This window comes from Metopolophium dirhodum, chromosome 1 (genome assembly GCF_019925205.1).
Source record: "Metopolophium dirhodum isolate CAU chromosome 1, ASM1992520v1, whole genome shotgun sequence".
In the NCBI taxonomy this organism is placed as follows: Eukaryota; Metazoa; Arthropoda; class Insecta; order Hemiptera; family Aphididae; genus Metopolophium; species Metopolophium dirhodum.
Genome location: NC_083560.1, coordinates 37,675,142 through 37,699,595, shown reverse-complemented (window position 1 = coordinate 37,699,595; position 24,454 = coordinate 37,675,142). Strand labels below are relative to the sequence as shown.

At 29.2% G+C, this 24,454-nt stretch overlaps 1 protein-coding gene, 3 long non-coding RNA genes and 1 pseudogene across 5 annotated transcripts; 4 read left to right on the top strand and 1 right to left on the bottom strand.

The window, feature by feature from the left end:
* Positions 1-630: 630 nt before the first annotated feature.
* On the bottom strand, positions 631-9,274 carry LOC132934319 (ring canal kelch homolog). Of its 2 annotated transcripts, XM_061000613.1 has the most exons (11): positions 8,914-9,270; positions 7,071-7,242; positions 6,780-7,008; positions 6,532-6,707; positions 6,356-6,452; positions 2,382-2,541; positions 2,191-2,303; positions 1,834-2,130; positions 1,625-1,765; positions 1,301-1,550; positions 634-1,229 (listed from the first exon to the last, which is right to left on the bottom strand). In XM_061000613.1, exons 1-11 carry the CDS (start codon positions 9,164-9,166, stop codon positions 1,030-1,032), a joined length of 2,088 nt encoding a protein of 695 aa, XP_060856596.1. In that variant the 5' UTR covers positions 9,167-9,270; the 3' UTR covers positions 634-1,029. The 2 variants fall into 2 exon arrangements, with proteins under 2 accessions (XP_060856595.1, XP_060856596.1); XM_061000612.1 differs by having other exon boundaries at positions 631-1,229; positions 2,191-2,541; positions 8,914-9,274.
* A 348-nt stretch (positions 9,275-9,622) lies between these two features.
* On the top strand, positions 9,623-23,430 carry LOC132936640 (kelch-like protein 2; annotated as a pseudogene).
* LOC132936643 (uncharacterized) lies at positions 14,941-15,764 on the top strand. Its single transcript, XR_009663506.1, has 3 exons — positions 14,941-15,086; positions 15,158-15,568; positions 15,633-15,764. It is a non-coding gene; the product is annotated as an uncharacterized LOC132936643 (long non-coding RNA).
* LOC132936641 (uncharacterized) lies at positions 16,222-17,338 on the top strand. Its single transcript, XR_009663504.1, has 3 exons — positions 16,222-16,361; positions 16,428-17,030; positions 17,099-17,338. It is a non-coding gene; the product is annotated as an uncharacterized LOC132936641 (long non-coding RNA).
* Positions 18,102-20,505, top strand: LOC132936642 (uncharacterized). Its single transcript, XR_009663505.1, has 6 exons — positions 18,102-18,549; positions 18,620-19,115; positions 19,181-19,464; positions 19,544-19,738; positions 19,807-20,001; positions 20,135-20,505. It is a non-coding gene; the product is annotated as an uncharacterized LOC132936642 (long non-coding RNA).
* Positions 23,431-24,454: the final 1,024 nt, after the last annotated feature.

Below are 24,454 nucleotides of genomic sequence, written 5' to 3'. Positions count from 1 at the left end.
TGCTCAAAAACTTAAATACTGTCAAGAAATTATTTTTATTGACTCCACAAGTAGTGTAATAGTCTTAATAGAATTAGGAAAAAAAATTGTGTAATCACTTTCTATTTTTATGAAGTGTTTAAAGTTCTAATTTTGAGAAATTTAATATTTTTATGAAAAATAAAGTAAATAAATATTAGTAATTTTGTAATAAAATTTATTAGTACCTATCTAATATTATAAGTTTATAATATAGCCTTATATTATAGCCTTCGCTGAGAATTGTTTTTTGTATACAAATTGAACTAACATTGAATTTAAATTTAACACATCTGTTACACCATTCCCTCTAGACATCTAGGTACTATACAAGAGAGCGCTACAAATTGTCCACCTTTTTTAAGAATAAATTATTTATTTGATTTGAAATCATTTTGACAAATACTTATTTACAATTACGAGTACGTGAAATACGTCATGGAAAACAGAACTTATATAACTTTATTATTTCTAATTTTTTAAAATGTGGGTATTTACTACTGTTTAGGGTAAGAAAATAATGAATTATACCTATTTATAATAGTTTTACTATTGAATACAGAATATGTTTATATGATACTTAAGTGTAGTTGGTCATGAAATAGAAGTTTTTTTTTAGTTTTGTACTTGATAATATGCAGTTTAAAGCAAGGCATTGCTGTGAAAAAATGATTATATACTGAATATAATATTCTGTATTTATTAAATTTGAATACAATACAAAATTAAAATATTAAATTAAACAAAAAACTTTAAATTGAACATTCACAAAATAAAAAATTGATAGAATAAATAAAAATGATTATATACTGTTATGAACACATCTACTGAATATATTATATTGTATTTTTTAAATTTGGATACAATACAAAATTAAAATATTAAATAAAACAAAAAACTTTAAATTGAACTTTAAATTGAAATTTAAAAAAAATGATAGAATAAAAAAATGTTTCGTTATAAATCATACATAAATAAAAGTGTATTATAACGAGAACATATAATATTATGTTAATTAGTAATAAAATGTGGTGGCCTATTAATGACTACTCCACTATAAACTTTGGCATCAGAGACATCAATGTCATTTCTTGGCAATGTTCCCATGGACCAGGTATTGGTTTTAGGGTTGTACACTTCTACAGTATTGACAACTGATTCTTCAGATTCTCCGCCAATAACATATAATAAACCATCTAATACCACTACCCCTATATAAAAATGTTATTTTAAGACAATATTTTTATCAGATTATTTTCAAAAAAAATATTATGATAGTCACCAGAATTCTTTCGACACAAATGCATATCAGCAATAAAATACCATACTCCATCACTTGGTCTATACGCCTCGACACTTTTAAGATTCTCAGATCCATCAATGCCACCGATAGCATACATAACTCCGTCCATGACCCCAATACTAAAACTATCACGGCATACAGATAGTTCTCCAACTGGTGTCCATGTGTCAAGTGAGGGTTCATAACTTTCAACAGACTTCAAACTATCATAGCCATCAAAACCTCCTACCTACACAATTAGATTAAATTAAATGCATTAAGTACAAATTACAAAAAAAAAAAAAACACAAAATATTTATTCACCGCATATAAACGACCATTTAGTACACCAATACCAAAAAGGCTTCTATTAGTAGTCATACTAGCTATCATTTTCCATTTTTGAATATTGATATCAAACACCTCAGCATTATTTACTGGAACAAAACCATTAAATCCACCAACCTAGAATTTAATATATCAAATATTTATATTCTATAATATAAAATAAGTAAAATATTGGTGTAACTTACTGCATATATATTATTGTCTAATATACCAACTCCTAAATAGGCTCGACTAACCAACATGTTGATCATCGGTATCCAACATGGCAAGGGTGAAGATACATCAAGCATACTAACAGATTTAGAACTTGAGCTATTCACTCCTCCTATAACAAAAACAAATTGATCTCTTATGACCCCTACACCCGCTTTCCTACGACAATCATTCATTTCTGGTGCACTTCTCCGTATGTTGGTTGCTGGGTCATACCATTCTGTATAACACTTTGGAAGTGTGTCAGACCAGTAGAACATTAGAATGACCTGATATAATTAAATCGATACAATAATTGTGATGATAAATTAATTAAAACAGGATCATACTTTTTTTAAGCCACCAAACTGTCTAGGTTTATACCGAACCGAATGAGAAATGGTGAAATTCTGAACTGACTTTTGTAGATGGAAACTTAAAGCTTCTAATACAAATTTGTTACCTGAATAAAGTATAATAATAATAAATAAAACACATATTATATTTATAGTGAAAACATATTTATGAAAATAACATTTACATTTGGGATTATTTTTAAGAAGAGGTTCTTCAGCTATATTTTTTAATATATCTGGCTTTGATGCTATTAATGGCAAACGTATATGTTCCATTAATTCTGGCAAAAAATCTTTTCTCGAATTCAAATCATATTTTACCCAATTAATAACACATTCAAATACCTACACAAAACAAAAATACAATTAAATTAAAATACAACAAAATTTACCCAATTACATAAGATCAATTGCGTTTCTATCTATTTTTTTCAGACCTATTTATTTGTCATTCCATCCACTGGGTCTAATAACAGATCGCGGGTTCCTTTTTTTTTATAACAATCTAAGAAATAATTATTATATTTTTATGGTAGTGAATCTAATTTTAATCAACATTAATATAATTTACTGATAGTAATAGTTGTAGGTAATTTAATTATATTTAACTTATGATTTGTTATTTTATAGCTACATACCATTGTTTACTGTGATTTATTACATAAACAATACATATTAATTACCATACACAAATCCAACCTTAAGGTGGAGAGGCCTGGGCAATTTGTTTTAGAAAAGGCCTCAGATTATAATTTTTTATAAGGTGAGGCCCAATATGCCCTACAATTGAGTGAGGCTCTGATTGCATTGTGGCTATGAAGTAGATAGAGATTTACTGCTTAAAGATTTGCTATAATACCTAGCTTTCCACAACTAGGCAATAGCCATACTCAACTATCCATAACTGTGTATTTTATTATGCTGATACTAAAAAAATTAATTTAGCTTAGATCAACTATCTAGACATGAGGTATTCAAGTATTCATACATTTCTTAATTTTTTTTTTAAAAACAAGTAATTCCAATAAACTCCCTTCAAGCTTTCACTGTACATCTATACCAGCGTTTCTCAAAGTGTGGGTTGTCAGTCAATTTTTGGTGGGTCGCGAACAATTTTTTGAACTTTATAGATTCAAAGAAATGTATGTTTAATTAATATTATACTTATCTTATTGTAGTAATATAGTAACAACAATTACGTGGGTAATAAATAATAATTCATGTTTTCAAATTATATAGATTCCAAGAAATTGGATGAATTGTGAGTAATAATGATAACTAATAATTCGTCATATATTTATTACAGTGGATATTAAATTGTCGTTATCAGAAGAATTCCGCGATAAAATACGATTAAGTCGCAACTCGACAACAACGACTATCAGTCGTTAGTCACTAAGTTGTACCTATGCTTGCTGGTTGTTATTTTATTTACCGTTTGTGCAAGTTTATAATACGTATAGTACTATAGTTTATAATACGGGTGTTTTGTCGGTTCGTTTTGGTGCTATTTCTGCAACAAATTATCAACAAAAATTTGATGATGGATAAATGGTTGACGAATAAGCGAACTTCAACTTCAAATTTAAATATAAAACGAAAAAAAGTGACGAGAAAGTATGATTCAGAATACCTGAAAATTGGTTTTTCTTGGAATGAAGATATTGATGATCCACGACCACAGTGTATTATTTGTTATGAAATGCTTGCAAACGAGAGTATGCGTCCTAATAAATTACGTCGACATATTGAGACCAAGCATTTTGATCTAAAAGATCAGCCACTCTCTTATTTTGAAACAAAGCTGAAAGAACTAAAAACGTCCAAAACAAAAATTAAGCAGTTTACCAAGGTCAATGAAAAAGCTATGCACGCTTCGTACCTGATAAGTTTACGAATCGCAAAAGCTGGTAAACCGCACACAATCGGAGAGAATTTAGTGTTGCCAGCGATAAAAGATGCAGTTGGAGTAATGTTTGGTGACAAGAGTTCAAAAGACGTTGAAATGATACCACTATCAAATGATACAGTTGAACGTAGAATTAATGAAATGTCTCAGAGGACAGAAGATGAGTTAATTCAAAGAGTTCGTAAAAGTAGCTTTTTCTCGCTACAACTAGATGAATCTATCGATGTTCAAGGTTTATGCCAGCTGCTTGTATTCATACGTTATATGGAACAATGGACCTCATGAAGATATGCTGTTTTGTGAACCAATTATTCGAGGTACTAGCGAAGAAATCTTCAACACCCTTGATTCTTATGTCAATAAAAAAGGTCTTGATTGGGTGAAATGTGTCGGATTATGCACGGACGGTGCTAGAGCTATGTGTGGTAAAAATAGTAGTGTTGTAACTCGAATGCTTGAAGTTAGTCCGAATGCATTGTGGACTCACTGCAATATACACAGAGAAGTTTTAGTATCAAAACACATGCCGGATAACTTAAAAAACGTTTTGAACACTTCTGTGAAAATAGTCAACTTCATTAAGACAAGGCCATTGCAATCACGCTCGTTTGAAAAGTTGTGCGAGGAGATGGGAAATTCTCATAGATCACTTCTTTTACACACTGAGGTACGTTGGCTGTCAAGAGGGAAAGTATTAACACGACTTGTGGAACTCCGTGAAGAAGTTGCATTGTTTCTAAAAGAAAAAACTGATTTGGCACAATTTTTGTAGAATAAAGAATTTATTCTGAAGCTCACGTATTTAGCTGATATATTTTCGAAACTTAACGAACTAAATTTATATTTACAAGGAACACAAGGAGCCGATATTTTTGCGGTTCATGACAAAATTAAAGGTTTTATGAAAAAACTTACTTTATGGCAAAGCAACATTGAAAAGCAAAATTATGATTGCTTTGAAACATTTCAAACTTTCATAACTGAAAATGATATAAAAGTAGCTGATGACATAATTAGCCATATCAGTTTGCATTTAATTTCGTTGAAAGATAATTTTAATTTTTACTTTCTTGAAGAAATGAAAAAATATGAACATAATAGCTGGGTTGTGAATCCGTTTCAGAAACCTATATCTACTGGGATATCGACAAAAGCCGACGAAGAACTCATAGATTTATCAGAAAATTCATCTTTAAAACTTCAATTTAGACGCAAAAATGTGATTCAGTTTTGGCTGTCGTCTCAACAAATATTTCCAATTCTTTCAACTGAAGCTATAAAAATACTACTCCCTTTCTCATCTTCATACATGTGTGAAGTTGGATTTTCGGCAATGGTGGGCATCAAAAACAAACATAGAAACAAGCTAAAATTATCGAACTCCTTACGTTTGAAAATAACTAAAATTGACGTCGATGTCATTGCTGTTATTAACCATAATAGAAAACAAGCACACACTTCACATACACCTCATTATTAAAAGTACATTTGTAAAAATATATTAATGTACTATATAAAATGAACCTATAAAATACTAAATACCTAATAAAAATGTATACATATTTATATAATACAAATTTTGTTTTTTATTACCTACTTTTTGAAAAGTGAAACAATGTGGGTCGCGAAAAATTTTTCGGGGGAAATTTGGGTCGTAGTACTAAAAAGATTGATAAGCACTGATCTATACTATTAATATTATAAAGAAGAAAAATTGTTTTTTTGTTTATTCGGAGTAGTTTCTGGAACTACTTATTTGATTTAAAAAAATAATGTTACCACCATTATTCTATCCATTATAGGATCCATAGGAAAATTTAAGAATTTTTTATAGAATACGGTAAAAATATATATATTTATTTATTATAGGGTTTCTAATTATTACAAAAAATAAAATAGTTATTATGATTGAATATAATTTTAGACTTGTATTTTATATTTGGTCAAAACAAACAAAATTACTGTGTTAAAAGCCTTTAAAAGTGATTAAGATGGGATAAATCGACTGGCTTTAACTAATAATAGAAAACGGTTTAAAGAGTAGTTTGAACCACTTTTGATTTATACCAAGTACCAATGTCCAATCGGCCACAAGCGAATTGTATATCTAGGTCGAATTAGTTCATTAAGTGATGCACACCGACACAAATTTGCGGGACATCTAGTATGATTATAATTTATTAAATTTACATTTTATATGTTAGGTAAGTTGGTTTTTAATTTAACGATTATTAATTTTAGTTAGCTTACTTTTTCTTCAAATGGAACATCAAGGTCATCACAGGAGATAAGCTGAATTACTTTTTCACAAGATAAATATAGGAACTCATCACATTTTACCACTTCTCTGAAAATAATTATCATAATATTTAGATAATAATATTATATACAACAGATATAAAGAATTAGGTGATGTAATATCATACAAAAACTTTTTATGAATGAATGCTTCAGAACTTGACATCAATTTTGTGCAGTTATGTAAATCAGCAAATGCTTTGATACCAATACAATTTGAAGGATCCAGTTGTGTTTGTAAGAACTCAGCACATATAATTTTTACATAGTCTAATTGTAGGATATTTGCAGCTGATAACAAAACCTTGAGAAGTCAAAAATAATGAATTAAATCATTTTTAAAGAAATCTATAACAATTTAAATAATCATTCATACCTGAACATTTTCCTTTGTAACCATAATTTCACCATTGTAAATATAATCTACTAATAGTTGCAAGACGTCAGAATCGAATTCTCTCATATTAACTATATCTTTATCACTCTCATTAAAAGTACTAAACATTGAACAAAAATATGGGCTAGCTGCTACTAAAATATTTTTATGTCCGCATATTATTTTACCATCATCTGTTTCCAATTTAATATCACATAAAACTTCATTTCTAAAAACAAAAATTATTACCAATATTTATTTAGCAAGCAACTAAAATCACTCTCAACATACTTGCGTAAAGATTGTAATCCTTCAAGTATTTTAACAGAGTGATAGCTATTTCTAAAATTAGTTGGTCCAGATGCATTGGATTTCAGTACTTGCTTTAAATCACTTTCACAATATGATGAAGTCTGTAAGACATCCATTTCGTTTACTGACATATTATCTAACGTACTCACACCTTTGAAGAAAAGTTAAAAATTATTATTAATTTTTATATCATGATTGTGTTGAAACTGAATACTTAATTTAAGTTAAAAGAGAGTAAGGACCAATAAAATAATTTCTATAAAATATTAATATTTAGACCAAATTTATTGTCTCCGTCTTACGCACGGATGACATTGTACATTTTTGTTCGCCAGTTTCAATAGCGTGCTGTTAGTTTTGATATTAAAGTAAATTGACCAATTATCAACTATCTGTGTTCTCTCGTTGGTTTTTTACAACATTTAAATATTTAAGATTTTAATTGAGTTATTTACAACATTAATATTTTAATAATCATAATTATTCACTAAAAATTTAAAATATCGTAAAAAAACCAATGAGAGAACACAGATCATGTTGTTACCTAAAAGTTCGATGATAGATCAATTAACTCTAATATCAAAATTAACAACACACTATTGAAACTGGTAAACAAAAATTTTTTATGTTGTAAGACGGAGACAACATATGTGGGTGCAACTGTTAACTGTTAAGAAATTACTAGTTGTTTTAAATATAAATAATTGTTGAAATAAATAACAACCAAATTAGATTTTCTTATCTAAATTACTAACAGGGCTAGGATTTATATGTAATCAAAATTGGTAAAATATGCTTTTGGCGTATTCTAATATGTAAAAATATGAAACTTTAGTACAATTACAAATACTAAAATATAGTGTTTTTCCATGGGTTTTAAAAAATGTATCAGAAAATTCTTGACATACTGTCAAAGTTTTGCACTGTTACTTTGTATTTTTGGCATTCACAAACAAAACGCAACACACTCATGATATACGATGACTATGTCAAAGCACATACTGCAGGTAAAGTATAGGTATAGTTATAGAATAATCTTAAATATTAAGTCTAATCTATAGGTACTGTAGCAGTTATAGGAGTATAATATATCAATTAGATAAGATATTATAAATTAAATGACTATCCTTACTACTTATATAATAAAATAAATAAATAGGGTATAATAATCTATTTTCTTCTTTTACAACCATCACTGGTAAAATAGGTATAAATAAAATATGCATTTTATTAGAAATATGGAGAAATATGCAAAATTAAATAACCACCATTTGCTTCAATATGACGTGATTTGCGGACATTAAAAACAAAAACAGTAGGTAATTACTGATAAATGGCAAAAGAATATGTAAAAATACATATAAATCTTAGTTCTACTATTGAGATTACTCATTTATAATTAAAAATAATAAGTAATTAATTATGCTTCTACATTGTATGCATACGGCCAAGCGTGTAATTCCAGTTTTATTATTATTGTTATTGTTACAGAGTTTACACGGACATTCTAAAATAATTTCCATACAACAATACTCTCTTAGGTAGGTAGTTCATCAAATCACGAACACAATATTAGTTCAATGGTGGTGAATTATAAGATTTTATTGAATTTAACATAGTTAGAATAATGAATATGATTATGTATGTTTTTACTTTTTTATCGTGGTCTCAAATCAGTGATGATACCAATCGAGGACGATGCTATTAAATTGTGTTTTTGATGATATAAATGCGGGTACCTATAACCCTAAGAATTAAAATTTATATTTAGGAGCCTATTCAATATATTTCACCACACAATTTACAATTACAAAATAACTACCTGACGTTGATGGTTGATCCTCGGCGAACATGAACAAGTCTACTAGTCTAATAGTATTGAATAGTGAGAATAATGACTGTGCCGAAATGGATAATACTATATACGATATCGTATAATAAAAGATTTGCTGTGCACAGAATATAACAATGGCCGACGATTGTGCCTCGAGTCCGGGATTGAAGCTTTGGAAGATTGTTACGTAACAATAGAATTTTACCGGCAGTTTTGACAATTTTGCGCGTCGTGCGGGCATTTACGTATTCTAATCGTGGTAACGTGTAATCATAGACTTTATAAACTAATGGACGGCTCTCAGAGAGAGAGAGGTCAGGGGTACGATATAGAACAAAAGAGAAAAGAGAACGTGGGGGAAATATAGTATTAGTTTCATACGTCAATGATTACCTCCTTTAGGTTCCTTCTCTCTTTTCTCTTATCGTTCTTTCTTCTTTCTTTCTCTCATACGATTCCCGTGCATTGATGGCAGGGCGGAGTGGAATGCGCTGTCCATTATTTACTTTATAGGTCTATGCGTTAAACTGGTGACCTACGTGAAACCCGGTTACCTAATGAATCTATCGTGGTCAACTGTGGTTCATTTGTGTTCCACCCTCGAAGACTAGAGACAAGGAGCTCGCATTAGCTGATAAAACTATCATTGAGCGTGTGGATCACACCTTAAGATTTACCTAAGGTATATTATCTTAAATCGAGTCACGGATTAACAGGACTGGAAAGTGGAAACGAACCTTTATCATTTGATCAAGATCTATTATGGAAAGTTAACGAGCGATGGTGGCGACATAATTGAGTAACTACAATTTAGTCACTGTAATAGTAATAGAAAAGTGTAGGAAGCTGGTGAAAAATACAGATACTAGGAGATGGCGCTACAACCGCTCGTTGACTTTCCGTAACAGATGTGGATCTTTTCATTATACAGTGCACTATAATATTGTTCGTTTCCAGTTATATACAGTTATATATTTCCAGTAATATATATACAGTTATACATATATACTTATTTATGTGTCCAGTCCTGTTAATCATAGTCCGTGGTATACATCGTACTCGTCGAAAAATGTGCGCAATTTCCTCAATAATTTTTCTTTACGGAAAATAGGTATTAAGCGTGCGTCCAACTTCGAGCGCGCGTATTACTCGCCGTCGTTGTGCACTTGTGCCGTCACGTCCGACTCGTCCTAGTGCGTGTCATTGTTCGCCGTCGTGTCCGCTTACGTTATCATTACGCCACGTACACGTTTTCCGTTCCGTCCTGCGCCGGCGTCAAATATATCAATCTGAGCATTACGCGCGCGCGTATTATCCGCCACCGTATTCGCTCACGTTATTATAACGCCTCGTATGTGTTTATCCGTCAGAACTTGTTTGCCGCCGCGCAAGTACGTTCCCTTCAGACTATCGCGACGCGATTATTCACCCTGTACGGCCATACGAGTGCGCGTCCCCTTTGCCGCCGTAACGACTGACCGTTCGGGCAATACGAATGCGCCTTTTTTCTTCTGCCGTGCAAACATTATCGGCTGACAGTCATTTACTCACCGACGATTTCACCAACAAGTTGCCGACTTGGTCTCTCATATGATACCATTGAAAAAACCACCGCTTGAGCAGTTGTAGTGTCCATTTTTTGGTCGGTTTTCGAGTACTGATACAGCAGTACTATTAGGTACATGTGAATTCAAAAGTGTCCCCGGGCATCACCAAACAAAAATACTGCTGCAGCAGTACTTTTTTGTGATTGTCCGTCAATGTGTTAATTGCATTACTTTATCTATGTCATTTTAATATTTTTAAGAGTATATTTGAATATTGTTATAGGTAGTGGTGAGACGTCCAAGCCCGGGACTTAATAAATATATAATTTAAAATGCAACATCTACAAGAAATACCAATGTCCACTAGTTGTGAACCAGCAAAATTTGAGTATACAATATCGCCTTATGGGGAACTGTTTCAAGTATTTGAATCCTTGCGCCAGTAAGTAGAAAGTGATTTAAACTGCCAGATAAACATTAGTAACAAATTTTTGTTTTTAGACATAAGGCTTTTTGTGATATTAAACTGGAAACAGATAATGGGACTATAATATTTGCACATAAAATGGTTTTAGCATCGGCTAGTCCTTATTTCCATGCAATGTTTACAAATTGAGCAGAAAAGATGTTTATTGTGCAATAAAGATCTTGTTGTTATTAAGCAATTAGATTCTACCACCTTACAACTCTTAGTGGACTATATTTATTCTGGCAAAATCATGGTCACCGAAAAAAATGTTCAGGTACTAATACTATAATAGACAAACCTTGAATTAATTTTAAACAAAAAATGTATTTAAACTTTTAATTATTTATTTCTTAAGATTTTGATACCAGCAGCTAATCTTATGCAGTTGAACGATATAAACGAGACATGCTGTGCATTTTTACAGAAACAACTGCACCCTGAAAATTGTCTTGGTATAAAAGCTTTTGCTGATTTACACAGCTGTACAAAATTATTAACAAGTTCAGAATTGTACATTCAACAAAACTTTACGTATGAAATATTCTGTATGATAATAATACTTTATGGAAATTGTACAATATATTATTGTTATATTTTGATTCTTGGAGAAGTAGTTGAGGCTGACAAATTTCTATCCTTATCATCTGAACAGTTAATTAAGTTGATCTCCAGTGATGAGCTTACGGTGCTATCTGAAGAAAAAGTAAGCAAACTGAAATTGATTATTGTTTTAATTTAGTATTAGGAATTGAAATATTAAACTACTTTTATATATACCTAATATAATTTTGTTTTTATAAGGACCTAGATGTATTGTTTCTCTAATATATATATATATGACACAAAGGATGTCTTAAAAATTATATTTAAATAATCTAAATACTTCTAAAATTTGTATTTAATTTTAAATTTTAAAACTGGTTAGGTATTTAAAAAGTTTGTTATAGCCAGGTAAAATTTAATCAATATTAATGTTAGTATTCAAACCTGTATTTTTTTAAGAGTTCATTGCAAAAAGTAAACACGTACATTCTGAATCAGTGAAACAAACCCAACTAAAGTTTTTATTATGAGGAATTGTTATAACAGTTAACAGCATGACATATACCTACCTATTGATAAATTTAAAATTAGTAACTGACTTAGCTACATACACGTAGCTCCAAAAGAACATTCACTAGTCATTTACATCAATGCCCTATTTTTAAGTTTATTTATTTTCGTAGGTATTTGAATGTGTTATTCGTTGGGTAAAGCATGAATTGGATTCTAGAAAATGTATTTTACTCCAATTATTGGAACATGTTCAATTACCATTAACATCGGAACATTTTATATTTCAAAAAGTATTCAACGAACCTATTATTAATGATTGCCCTAAATGTAAGTTTTTTTCTGTAAATATGCTTCTATTTTGAATGAATTAATATTTAATGTTTTATAAATTTTAAAGGTCAAGATTATGTATTCAAGGCTTTACATTTTCATTTTCTTAAGAGAAATCAGTCAGGTCAAGTTATTACTAATCCTAAATGCATCCGGCATAAACCTAGACATCCTAGTGGTTTACTTAAAGTATAATGCCGTTATAATTTATCTCTCTTTCAAATATTTTATTGATTTAATTTTAACAGGTTATTTTAGTGGTTGGTGGATCAGGGAATATAGCTTCAGGTAGTACAGAATGGTACGATTCAAAAATCAACCGGTAGAAGTTTGGATCAAAAATGATAACACCCTTTACTGCAGCTGTATAAAAAGATAATTTAGTGTTTGCATGGGTGGTGATAGTTTGAAATCTCCTCTGAAGTCTGTCGATGTTTTAGATTTATCATGAGAATCAGCTTGTTGGAAATCAACCGTTGACATGTTAGTTACAAGATAACAATTAGGAGTTGACGTACTAAATAATTGCATGTATGCTGTAAGTTATGTTGAAATATAACATTTATTTAGTTATTTTTATTATAAATCAGATACATGTTAAGTATTAATTATGAAATAAATTCAAGGTTGGCGGACATTCTGGTAATACTTTAAATAGTGCAGAAGTTTATAACTTCAGTACTCAATAATGGCGTATGGTAACAAGTATGTTTACTAGAAGAGTTGATTTTGGAGTCGGAGTACTGAATGGACTTTTATATGTGGTAAATATATTATATATAATAACTAATATTTTATGATTTTCAACTTTTAATGGAACACACATCACAATAAAGAATGTCTTTAAATTATTATTAAATGCTAAATCAGGCGCCAACATGTAAGGGGCGCCAAACTGAAAATTTTTATTTATCTTTTAATACGCATTTACAATCTATACAATTTGAAATATTCATTATCTAATGTTATTTTAGTTGAAGATACATCTGCAATTGTCTCATATTCGTATAATGAACTAATGTAATTCGTAAGAATATAACAGATCCCGTGATACCTAATATTTAATCATTTATAAATAAAATCATATAACTAGACGATTACGTCTAGATTTGTTAGAAACACCTCGGGGGTAAAATTTGTTTGAACCTTACAGCAAAAATACTACAGTGTGGCGTAAATTAAAAAGCCACAATTTCCTGACACACTGCTCTATAATACCTACACTACACACACAATTATTTATTGTTTTCGACGAGCTCTCGCTATGTACGATCTGCTGTGTACTGTCTAATTTATAAACTAACAAACAGCTAACGGGTAATCGATATTCATATATTTTGTTTAGTAAATTTTTACAAAATATTTTGGTTTCTTATTTACAATAAATTCCGTTCTCTGGTTGTCTTTAATAAATAAGTAGTTAGTGAAACACAGTATTCCTATATTATAGGCAGTAGTGGCGTGAAATAATATTTGATTTGATATTTTTATTTTTATTCTGAGAGGAGCGATGAATGTTTTCATTTTACAATGATGTGTGTTTTTATTTTTTTATTTTTATTTTTGTGTCTGTCATCACGGTATGGGGCAGTAAAACTGCTTCGATTTTCTTCAACAGTATCTTGTTCGATGGGAAAGTGGGTGAATCTAGTTAATGCATTCAGTAGGTCAACTTTTAAAATTCTCAATAGTTTTCAAAAGCACCTGGAAAAATAACACAAAAATTAGGGGATAAAGGTAATTTTTACGCAAAATCTGTTTTTGACAAAATTGATTTTGGCTTTTGGTGTAACTTTAAAAAAAATAAACGTATATACATGAAATTTTTACTGGTTGTTTACATTAGCATTTTCTATACACCATAACATTATGAGCTGGTTATGGACATTTCCAGTTTCCAAATTTTTAGTTTTTTATTCTATAAATATCTATAAAATTATTATTTATTGGGTAAAAATTTAAAATAAGGTTCCCTTTAAATATGTTTTATATAAATTATTTTATTCACAATAAGATCATCAAATATACTTGCCCACCTTTTTATATACTATACTATTACGTACTGGCTACCTTTAAGGGGCGCGAGAAAAATATATTCATAGGGCGCCAACTATATTTTTATATACAGAATAACTTTTTATTTTTTAGATTTTTTTAAAATACCAATATTTTTTTGTATAAATTAACTAAAAAAAAAATATGCTAATTAAACGTACAACAAAAATTGTGAAAATTATATAATTAATAACTAATTTAAAAAAATATACTATTCAAGAAAATCCAAGCACTTTTACTGTCCTAAAAGGTGATGACAGACACAAAAAAAAAATTAAAAAAACACACATCATTGTAAAATCAATACATTCTTCGTTCCACTCAGAATCTAAAAAATGGGAAAAGGGGCACTAATTTCTAAATTGATCATGGGGCGCACCAGGTGTCCCGGGAGACCAGTACGGGCCTGATTACTTATAATTTATTTATTTATTTTTATATATCAATAAGCACAAGTGAAAAAATGAAATAATAAAGTAATAAAACAACGGGTTGATAATAAATTACATTATAATTTATTAGTTATTATTTTATTTTATTTATTTATCATTTAATAACTGAAAACAAAATTCACCCAATTATACAATACCCGGATAAATTTCCGAGACCAGTTTTAGGGAGGAATATCAGTATAGTTAAGGCGAAAATAACAAATAAAATTAATAAAAAAAAACAAACATTTAAAACTGAAGGAAAAGAGTAATGTAAGTAAAACTGTTGATTTATTGTATAAAACTAATGCTAAGACAAATATTAACATACATTTTTGGAGTAGGCAGTAAATTCAATAGCAAGTGCCTTCAAAGAGCTTTGGAACGATGGACATGTATTTGTCGACATTGAGATGATTAATACAGTAATTAAGAAAAACAAAGCTTATGCAAATATCAAGGGATATGTAGAAACTAATAATTTAGAACTTCAATCAACCATATTTAAAAATTCTCAAAATAAAAAAAATTCAACTTATCCCTTAATACACCAAATAATAAACATAATTAAAACTGAAAAATTGCATAATAATTATATTGAAAATAAAAATAAAATAATAGAGACATGTGTCAAAAATGCCAATAATCTTTAAAAAAAAAAAAAGTAAAAAGTTTATAGTGAGTTACAAAAAAAAAATTTATAATATCATCATGTCAAACCAATTGAGGGAAATCTTCAAGTACGAAGAAAATAAGTGAGTAAAAAATATAAACACAAAATAAAACAAACTTGTACATTTCAATTCAATGTATTTGCAGGCATTCGAAATATGGCTTTGATAAATCTTGGACTAACTACCCCCCAATTGACTCGAAAATGACAGACGCTTGGTACCCGAAACTTATTAATCCATCATCAGTATTATGGACGTTGATAATAATGGATGAGGTTACTGAAGATATCATCCATAGGCATATAGATAGAATTGTTCAATTTCCATTTGGTCCTGTTGTTGATGTCAATGTGTAAGCCTTAATGTTTTTCTTCATACAGTACATTATTTTATAATGTATATTCATATAAAAAATCTCATATTTCTGTATTGTTAGGAATGATGAAACTGGAATAAATTCAATAAAGGACATTATAAAACATTATCAGATAATATGCAAATTGAATTTATTATACAAATTCAATGAAAGGTTAGAAAAAAATATAAAAAATGCATTCACTGTTGATGGAGAATATGTTTTTAAAATAATAATGTAAGAGTTTCAAAAGTTATTGTACATAATAGACCAAAAAAATTATACTTTTGAATACCATGAACTGCCGCGGTGAGTGTTATTATTATAACATGTTTGAATAAAATTATATTACATTTGATAAACTGTTCTTTGTTATACAGATTTGAGTCCAAAGATATTATGATGGTCGATGTCAGCGATCATCTCATAAAATACTATATGGACCCTGCAATATGTACAACATTTTCATTTACGGAGACAGTAGTTATCGGATTAATACTTCGCAATCAATTCTTAAGTGTAAAAATATAAATATATTATTAATACATATAACAAATAATTGTACATAATATATTATTTTTTCAGACCAAACAACTGTACGCCAATTTAAAAACATTCTCCACATACTTCTCCCTGAATTACAATACAGAATTAAATTTAAAATCTATAAAAACTACAATCATATCACTAAGAAAAAAAAATATAATAAGGTCAACAATGAAACACAATAAATCAGCATTTCACCATTCAATAAACATATCAAACACTGATATTATTATATTAAAAAAAACCTCTCAATTATTAAACAATATACTTAACATGCAAGAAACTAAAATACAAAAAATAAAAAACAATCTTATAAATAAAAGTCCTCTTAACATAGACAAAATGAAAAAAAAAAATAAATTACATTAATTATATTTTAAACCAACTAACATTACAAAATTTTGAAATCCCTGCTTCCGATCTACCAAATTATTATAACAATAACATTATCCACTATAAAAAAAAAATAAATTCATTAACTACACATTTAAAAAACAGCACCTTTCCGCAAAATATAAAAAATAATTATAAAGGTTTGCTAACACCCACAACAACACCGGCAAAACAATCGACAAGCCAAACAATACTGATACAAGATACGCCAGAGCGTTTAAAACAAAATGTTAAAACCTTTTATAAAAGGTACCTATATACTTCAGTTAATGTGAAATATTTATTTTACCTAATTTGATTTTTTTTTTTCATTTCAGATCAATAAGAACCGATGTCTTGTATAATTTAAAAACTTTTTCACACAATGACTACCATAAATGACCCTATGTCTGATACCTACAGAACAATGTTTTTTCTGTATGTAAATCAAATAGCCTTATGTATTATTATAATATATCTCGATTGGACACTATTTATCTTGTGTTGTTATATGTTTTTGGAAGTAACCATGTTTTTTGTACTTTTTTTGGCATATACTGCAATGGTAACGGTCATCCTTGATTGGACACTTATCACTGGGTGTAACCAAACCTTTTTACAATGGGACTTGTAGCGATGGACTCTACAAAATAGCAAAAATATACATTTATTTTTAAAATATATTATAATAATATTATCATTACAAATCTTATTGTTATTTCATAAATAATTTTCAGGCTGTTACCAATTATAAGTTTTTTGCAATCGTTCCACACCGCCCAAGGAGGGGCCATTGCACGTGGTGCGTTTTTTTTATGTGGTTGTCGCCAATAGCCCTAATCCACTGTTTTACCCTACATAGTTTAAAGTTTTTTAGTTTAAACCACATGAATATGAGAAACTACACAAAATTCAAACCCAATACAATTGTACACTTTATATTAACCATAAAAAATTTATGTTTTGAGGAGGAACTGTTGCTCACATTGCTTCTCCTAAAGACGATATAATACCTAATAGTATCACAATGGCCAAGTTTTCTTTATTTAATCCGTAAACATTTGGATGGACATAAAAATGTCTATCTGGCCGCGGTAGTCTAGTGGTTAGTCCATACTTCATTGCAGTGTTTAGTAATTTTTATGTAGCAATCACGTAGCTAGATAATAGCTTTGATATATATTTAATAATAAAATTATATACATAATTAGAAACCAGGAAAAATCAAAAATTGTGTCTCAATGGCCGACTAGACTTAGTCGTGATCGTCTAATGGTTATACCTTATTATTTATCATTACAATGTATTTACCGCTAAGTAGGTGAAATAATTAACTTTGTAACTTAACTTTTCAACAATTGTCAAGGTAATGGCGTAATGCCCACGTTTGGAAACAAGTAAAAAGCTGTGATGCAATGATTAAAATTATAATTATTAGGTTATGGCGATTGAAATTTATAAGATGTAACGGGGACGCTGATAATTGATAAGCTTATGCACATAATCACATTATCAAAAATTAGATGACCCCGGTGCAACTGATTATATGAATGTGGTAACGTTTCTTAGCGCGCCACAGTCACTATGATAACAATTGATAAGATGTTTGTTTATTTTATTTTTTTTGATATTTTAATGTAATAATGAACAATAATTATTGTGATGCTTGCAATATTAAATTTAAGAACCGATCAACATTCCTGTGCCATTTGGCAAGTAATCATCATGGATCGTTTCCTCTTGTCAGTTGTCAACGACATAAAAAATATTGATGGTGATGCCAACAAAAGTAATTTGAACATAATGTACTTACCAATGACTAATGAGTTATACTAATATGTTTTTCTGTTACTTTTCAGAGTCCTTTCGTACCCGACCAATCATTGTTAACAGCAATTCAGAGTCTACTCTCAGCGATGAATGTTCAAACAAACACCAACGCTACCAGTGCAGTATATGCAAAAGAACTTCTCGTTCGACTCATGGTATCAGCAGCACATGTACACACATATGCCAGGAAAGTATTTATGCAATTATTGTTCAAAAGTGTTTAAAAGAAATGACAACTTGGTAAGACACACAAAATATATTCATTCAAGCAATCTAACAGCGAACAAATGCAACACATGTTCAAAGACATTCAAATACAAAAGTTCACTGAAGGAATACAGAATAAATAATCACTGTACGAAGAGACGAAAACACCTATGTAAGGTCAGTAAAAAATGTCTATGGTCGAAGAAAACTTTACATTACCACTTGAATGCACACCATAATAAATAAGAATTCATGTGTGGTACATGTGGATTGACGTTCACCGCACCTTACAAAAAGAGTCGTCACCGCAAAAAAAATGTATAAACAATAATTTAACCAAAAAATATATATATCACATTGTTTTAACAGCTTACTTTTTCCAGGACCATTGAAGCATAATCCACAACCTCTGAACTGGCAACCATTCATAAATCATAATAATTCAAATGGAACAGCAGTCACCGCCTCCGTACACGTGTGAATCATTGTTGCAGATGGAAATGGTTGAGTCTTCAGATATTGAGTACACCAAATAAGTGTAATGTTCCACACTACCCAAGGGGTCTTACACATAAGCGCATTTTTTTTATCAAGGCGGTATCGCCTAGAGCCCTAGTCCACCGTTTCTGCAATCTTCATACTGGATGCTAAAATAAAAATATAAATAGTTAATAGTTATTAATAATAATGAAATGTGGAAATCGTAATAACTAAATAATTAAAACCATTTTGTTTCTATATTTTAGAGCTGAGCATTTCACCATCCACCACTAGTGATGATGATAAATATTTGCCAGGACCTAGTACAGTGGTTGTCTCGGCTGAAAATAATCATGACTTTAAGAAATGCAGAAGCCCTTTAAAACCATTGTCGTCTACTGTTTTATCATCAGATGATGGCAATAATGTACTTCCAATTCAAGAACAAAATTTAAAAAATGGTAATATATTATATACGTGGAAATCGTAGTAACTAATTAATTAAAACCATTTTGTTTCTATATTTTAGAGCTAGGCGTTTCATCATCCACCACTAGTGATGATGATAAATATTTGCCAGGACCTAGTACAGTGGTTGTCTCGGCTGAAAATAATCATGATTTTGAGAAACGCAGAAGCCCTTTAAAACCATTGTCGTCTACTGTTTTATCATCAGATGATGGCAATAATTTAATTCCAATTCAAGAACAAAATTTAAAAAATGGTAATATATTATATACGTGGAAATCGTAGTAACTAAATAATTAAAACCATGTTGTTTCTTAATTAAAGATCTAGTAATATACTGTGGGTGTGTAAATGTTAGTACCTAAAAAATTCTTTTTTTCTGTATTTAGTGGAAAAAAAATATAAGAAAAAAACCAAATGCATGTTCTGCCCCAAGTCGTTCTTGTATAAATCACATTGGTTGAGACACATAGCTATCCACGTTGAGCCACAATGGAAATGTGATATTTGTAATTTGTCATTTACAAGAGAAGATACAATAATGCGTCATCGGTACAGACATGAAGAGAAGCGATTTGTATTCCCTTGTCAACGCTGCCCAAACGAATATCTCAACTATGATTCGCTGCAACAGCATGTCAAACAAAAACACACAGAAAATCCCAAAGAGTTCAAATGCAATGCGTGCCAAAAAACATTTTTAACACAGAAAACATTAACTTACCATTTAAATGTGCATGCATCCATAACACCTTATGAGTGCCCAATTCGCAAATAAAAATTCCATCAACCGTATCAGAAGTCGACATATAAAAAAAATGGTAATTTATAAAACTTAATAATTCAAATTCATATTCTTATAATTCATTATAATTCAAACATAATAACCAGGGCTAGGATTTGTATGCAATAAAAAACGGTAAAATATGCATTTTATTTACAAAAATATGCATTTAAACTTTTATAAGATAAACACAAAAATATAGTTACAAAAAAAATATTTTTTGTTGAAATACATCAGTGATTAGCTGTTTGTCTTTAGGGTCACGTTACCAGTTTTTCAAATTTTTCACAATTCTATAAAATTTGAAAATTAAATTTTATATTTTAGTTGCCACTTCAATTATAAGACTTTTACACTAATCTACTACCTGATACCTATTTAGGGGGGGGGGGGGGGTTGATAGGGTGTATTATATCGAAAAAAAACGACTTTCTGGGAATAACGCTCAAGCTTTGTAGAATTGTTGGATTCTGATGACTTTTTTTTTATCTGAAAGAAAAAGACTTCCTACAGCCCACACCAATCTCTGATTTTGTATTTTATTTCAAATAATTGTATTAAAAAATTTGTAAAAAAAATGCTTTTTATCTTGTATTTTTTTAGACATATTATAAAGTTTGAGAATGAAATATTGAAAAACAGAGGTCGATGCAGGCTGTAGAATATTTCTCTCTAGCAATTAAATAAAAAATTATGAAATTTGGTTGATTCTATAAGGTGGTATCATTATTCCCGCAAAATATATTTTTGAGGACAAAATGGCATCGGCATCGGGCGTCTTAATATAATATAATTGAGAAAAAAAAATAATTTAGAAATAAATTTTATAATTCACATTCACTACGAGTGTTACATGCTACGATCACATATTTTTTCAAATTTTCGAAAATGAATGTCAAATTATTTAATCTTTTATCGCATACCTATTGTACCATAGGATTGTATTTATAAAAATAAAATTTATGTTTGACAAAAAACCAAGTATTATGAAATTTACTATAAAACATTTATTTTTCGCATTCTTATAATCAAAATGTACGATAATATTAATTTTATTCAATATATGCAATAATATGCATTTCATCCAAAATATGCAAAAACATGCAAAATAAAAATACCACCATTTATCTCATCATGAGGTGATTCGTGGACATTACTGACAAAATCAATAATCAGAAGTCGCAAAAAAAAACATGCTTTTGCATATAAATCCTAACCCTGGTTATTACTTATTAATATTGTAAACATCTTAAAATAATATATAAAAGTAAATTAAATTTTATTCAATGTATATTTTAACAATAAAAAATATAGGTTAATTGTTTAGTTTTCATTAAATTATGATTCTTTATTAGTTGATTAAGCTTGATTTTTAATTTCTAATGAGAAAATTGTTGAACTTTTATAATATTTAATTTGATATGAATAATAATTAATATAGGTATCAAAAAAAAGTCGTAATTATTCAACGTTTCATATATAATAATTCAATCACTCATTGAAAAATGCTTTTTTTCTTGGCTTTAGATTTTTTTTATGCTAATTGTTTTAATTCAATTGTGTAGGTAGGAGGTGATGATGATTTATCACAAGAGATGTTAAACTCTGTTGAATGTTATCATCCCAGTCATGATACATGGACACCAGTCGCAGAAATGTGTAAACATCGAATTGGTGTGGGTGTAGGAGTTTTAGATGGTGTTCTATATGCTGTGGGTGGTTATGATGGATCAGAAACTCTGAAAAGTGTAGAAGCATACAGACCAAGCACAGGAGTTTGGACTACAATGGCAGACATGCATTTGCCTCAAAAATATGCAGGTAAATACTTTTATAACAATTCAAAATTATTTTATGAAACAATGAATTTGAAATGTACTACATTTAAATTAAAATGTTAATATAGGTATAGTTGCATTAAAAGGATTATTATATGCCGTCGGTGGACGTGACGGATTATCTATTTTGGATTCCGTAGAATTTTACAATACCATCAAAAATACTTGGACCATGCTAGGAGCGTCAATGAATGTAGCACAGTGTAATGCGGGAGCATTAACCATTGATAGACCTCCTAATTTTTAAATTTGTTAGCATACATGATTATACAGACATAAACTTGAAAAAAAAAAATGTATACTTTGGATCTATCAAATAATTTATAAAGTGAACAAATATATACATATTTGTTTTAATATTTATCAATAAAAATATTGTATTTATATTGTTTTTTGATAAATAGAGAATGCTCATTTGTATATTTGAATTTTTAATATTTATTGTCAGTTTAAAATATTTGTAGTTATGTTGTATAATAGTTAATATACTCAGTTATAATTTATAGTGCAATTGATGTCTGATGCCTGCAGATAGTAAGCTTAGTATTGGGTGTAATTTAGGGTTGGCAAGGAGGCATTGACACTAATGTTCGTGAGAGAGTTATTACAATAAAAAAAATGTATAAAATAGATACGCCATCAATTAGTCGTATTATATTTAAATTATTTTTTTAACATTACATACATTATATTATGTAATCAGTTAATTTAGTACATGATGGAATATTATCATATTTTAATATACAATTTCTAAACAAGGAGAAGTACCCTTCATTATTTATTTTTATTAAAACTATTAAATAACTCAATAGACTGCCCTTATTTACTGGAACGATTAAATTTTTGAATTGATACCAAATCCACCAGAAATCAAGAAAGTTTTTTAATCAATAATGCTTCTAAAACATACTTAAAATCATCACCTACAAATAAACTGATGTCTATAGGAAACACTATGGATATTAATTTTAGTTAATAATTAATTATGGCTGTACAATTATGTACCTCATAATATGTTCTTTGTTACATAATTTCATGTGAATTTTATATAATTTGTACCTAATTCTATTGTATCTGTGCCTCTACACAATTTAATATATATTGTTTTGTAAATGAAATTTTCTGTCAATAAAGATAATAATAATAATAATACTATATCAATATTTTGCCTACTTCCAGCAGTTATAACTCACGAGCTAATATTTTTGATGAAATCCTAATAGCCTATTAAATTATTCTGTAATTTTATAATAAGTGTGCATTCTATACACATGCCTTACATTCGTTATTGTCTTGTATTAATTATATTTTATTTTTATTTCCATATTATTCAAATTTAGTAATTACAATACTCAGCTGGCCACTGTTTAGGTTTTTCAAACTACAATCTTTAATTAAAAATTTAGGTAAGACTTAACCTTCAAAATATAACCTATTCTGTAATACTAGTATACGACTAAGAAAATAAAAAAATTAAAAATTAAAACTGAACCTGACGGACAATGGCAATTTGACTATATGAATACGTTTGTATACTACAATTTAAGATGGACTAATGGACTAATAGACTATCCATATTATCATCACGTCATATTCTCATACAACACGGTCCAAACAATAATTTAACTTTCAAGGTAGGTATACGTCATAGATATTACACAAGGTATTAGATAGGTGTGTATTATAGATATTACAAAATGAATAGGTTATGGCAATAAATAGAGAAAAAAGATACCCTTTTTTATAAATTTGTCAAAGCTTCTCATTCTATCAGACCATCTATAAACTAACGCTCTATTGCGGCGTTTCTTAGACTGTGTTCCACGGTTTAATTAATTTAATTTTCAATAGTGGTTTATTAAAAAAAGAGTGCTATTAACACATGTTTACAAAACATAGTTTTTGTAAGTTTACACCACAAACTGTAAAAAAAAAAATTGAAGTAATGACCCCTCCATGTAGTTTTTTATATAAATGTCAGTACAATTTTATTCTTGCCTTATGAACCATAAGCTGCAAAAAGCGAATTTTTGGAATACATTTTTGTACCTATACTTTTAAGTGGTCGTGATTTTTTTTCTGGTTTT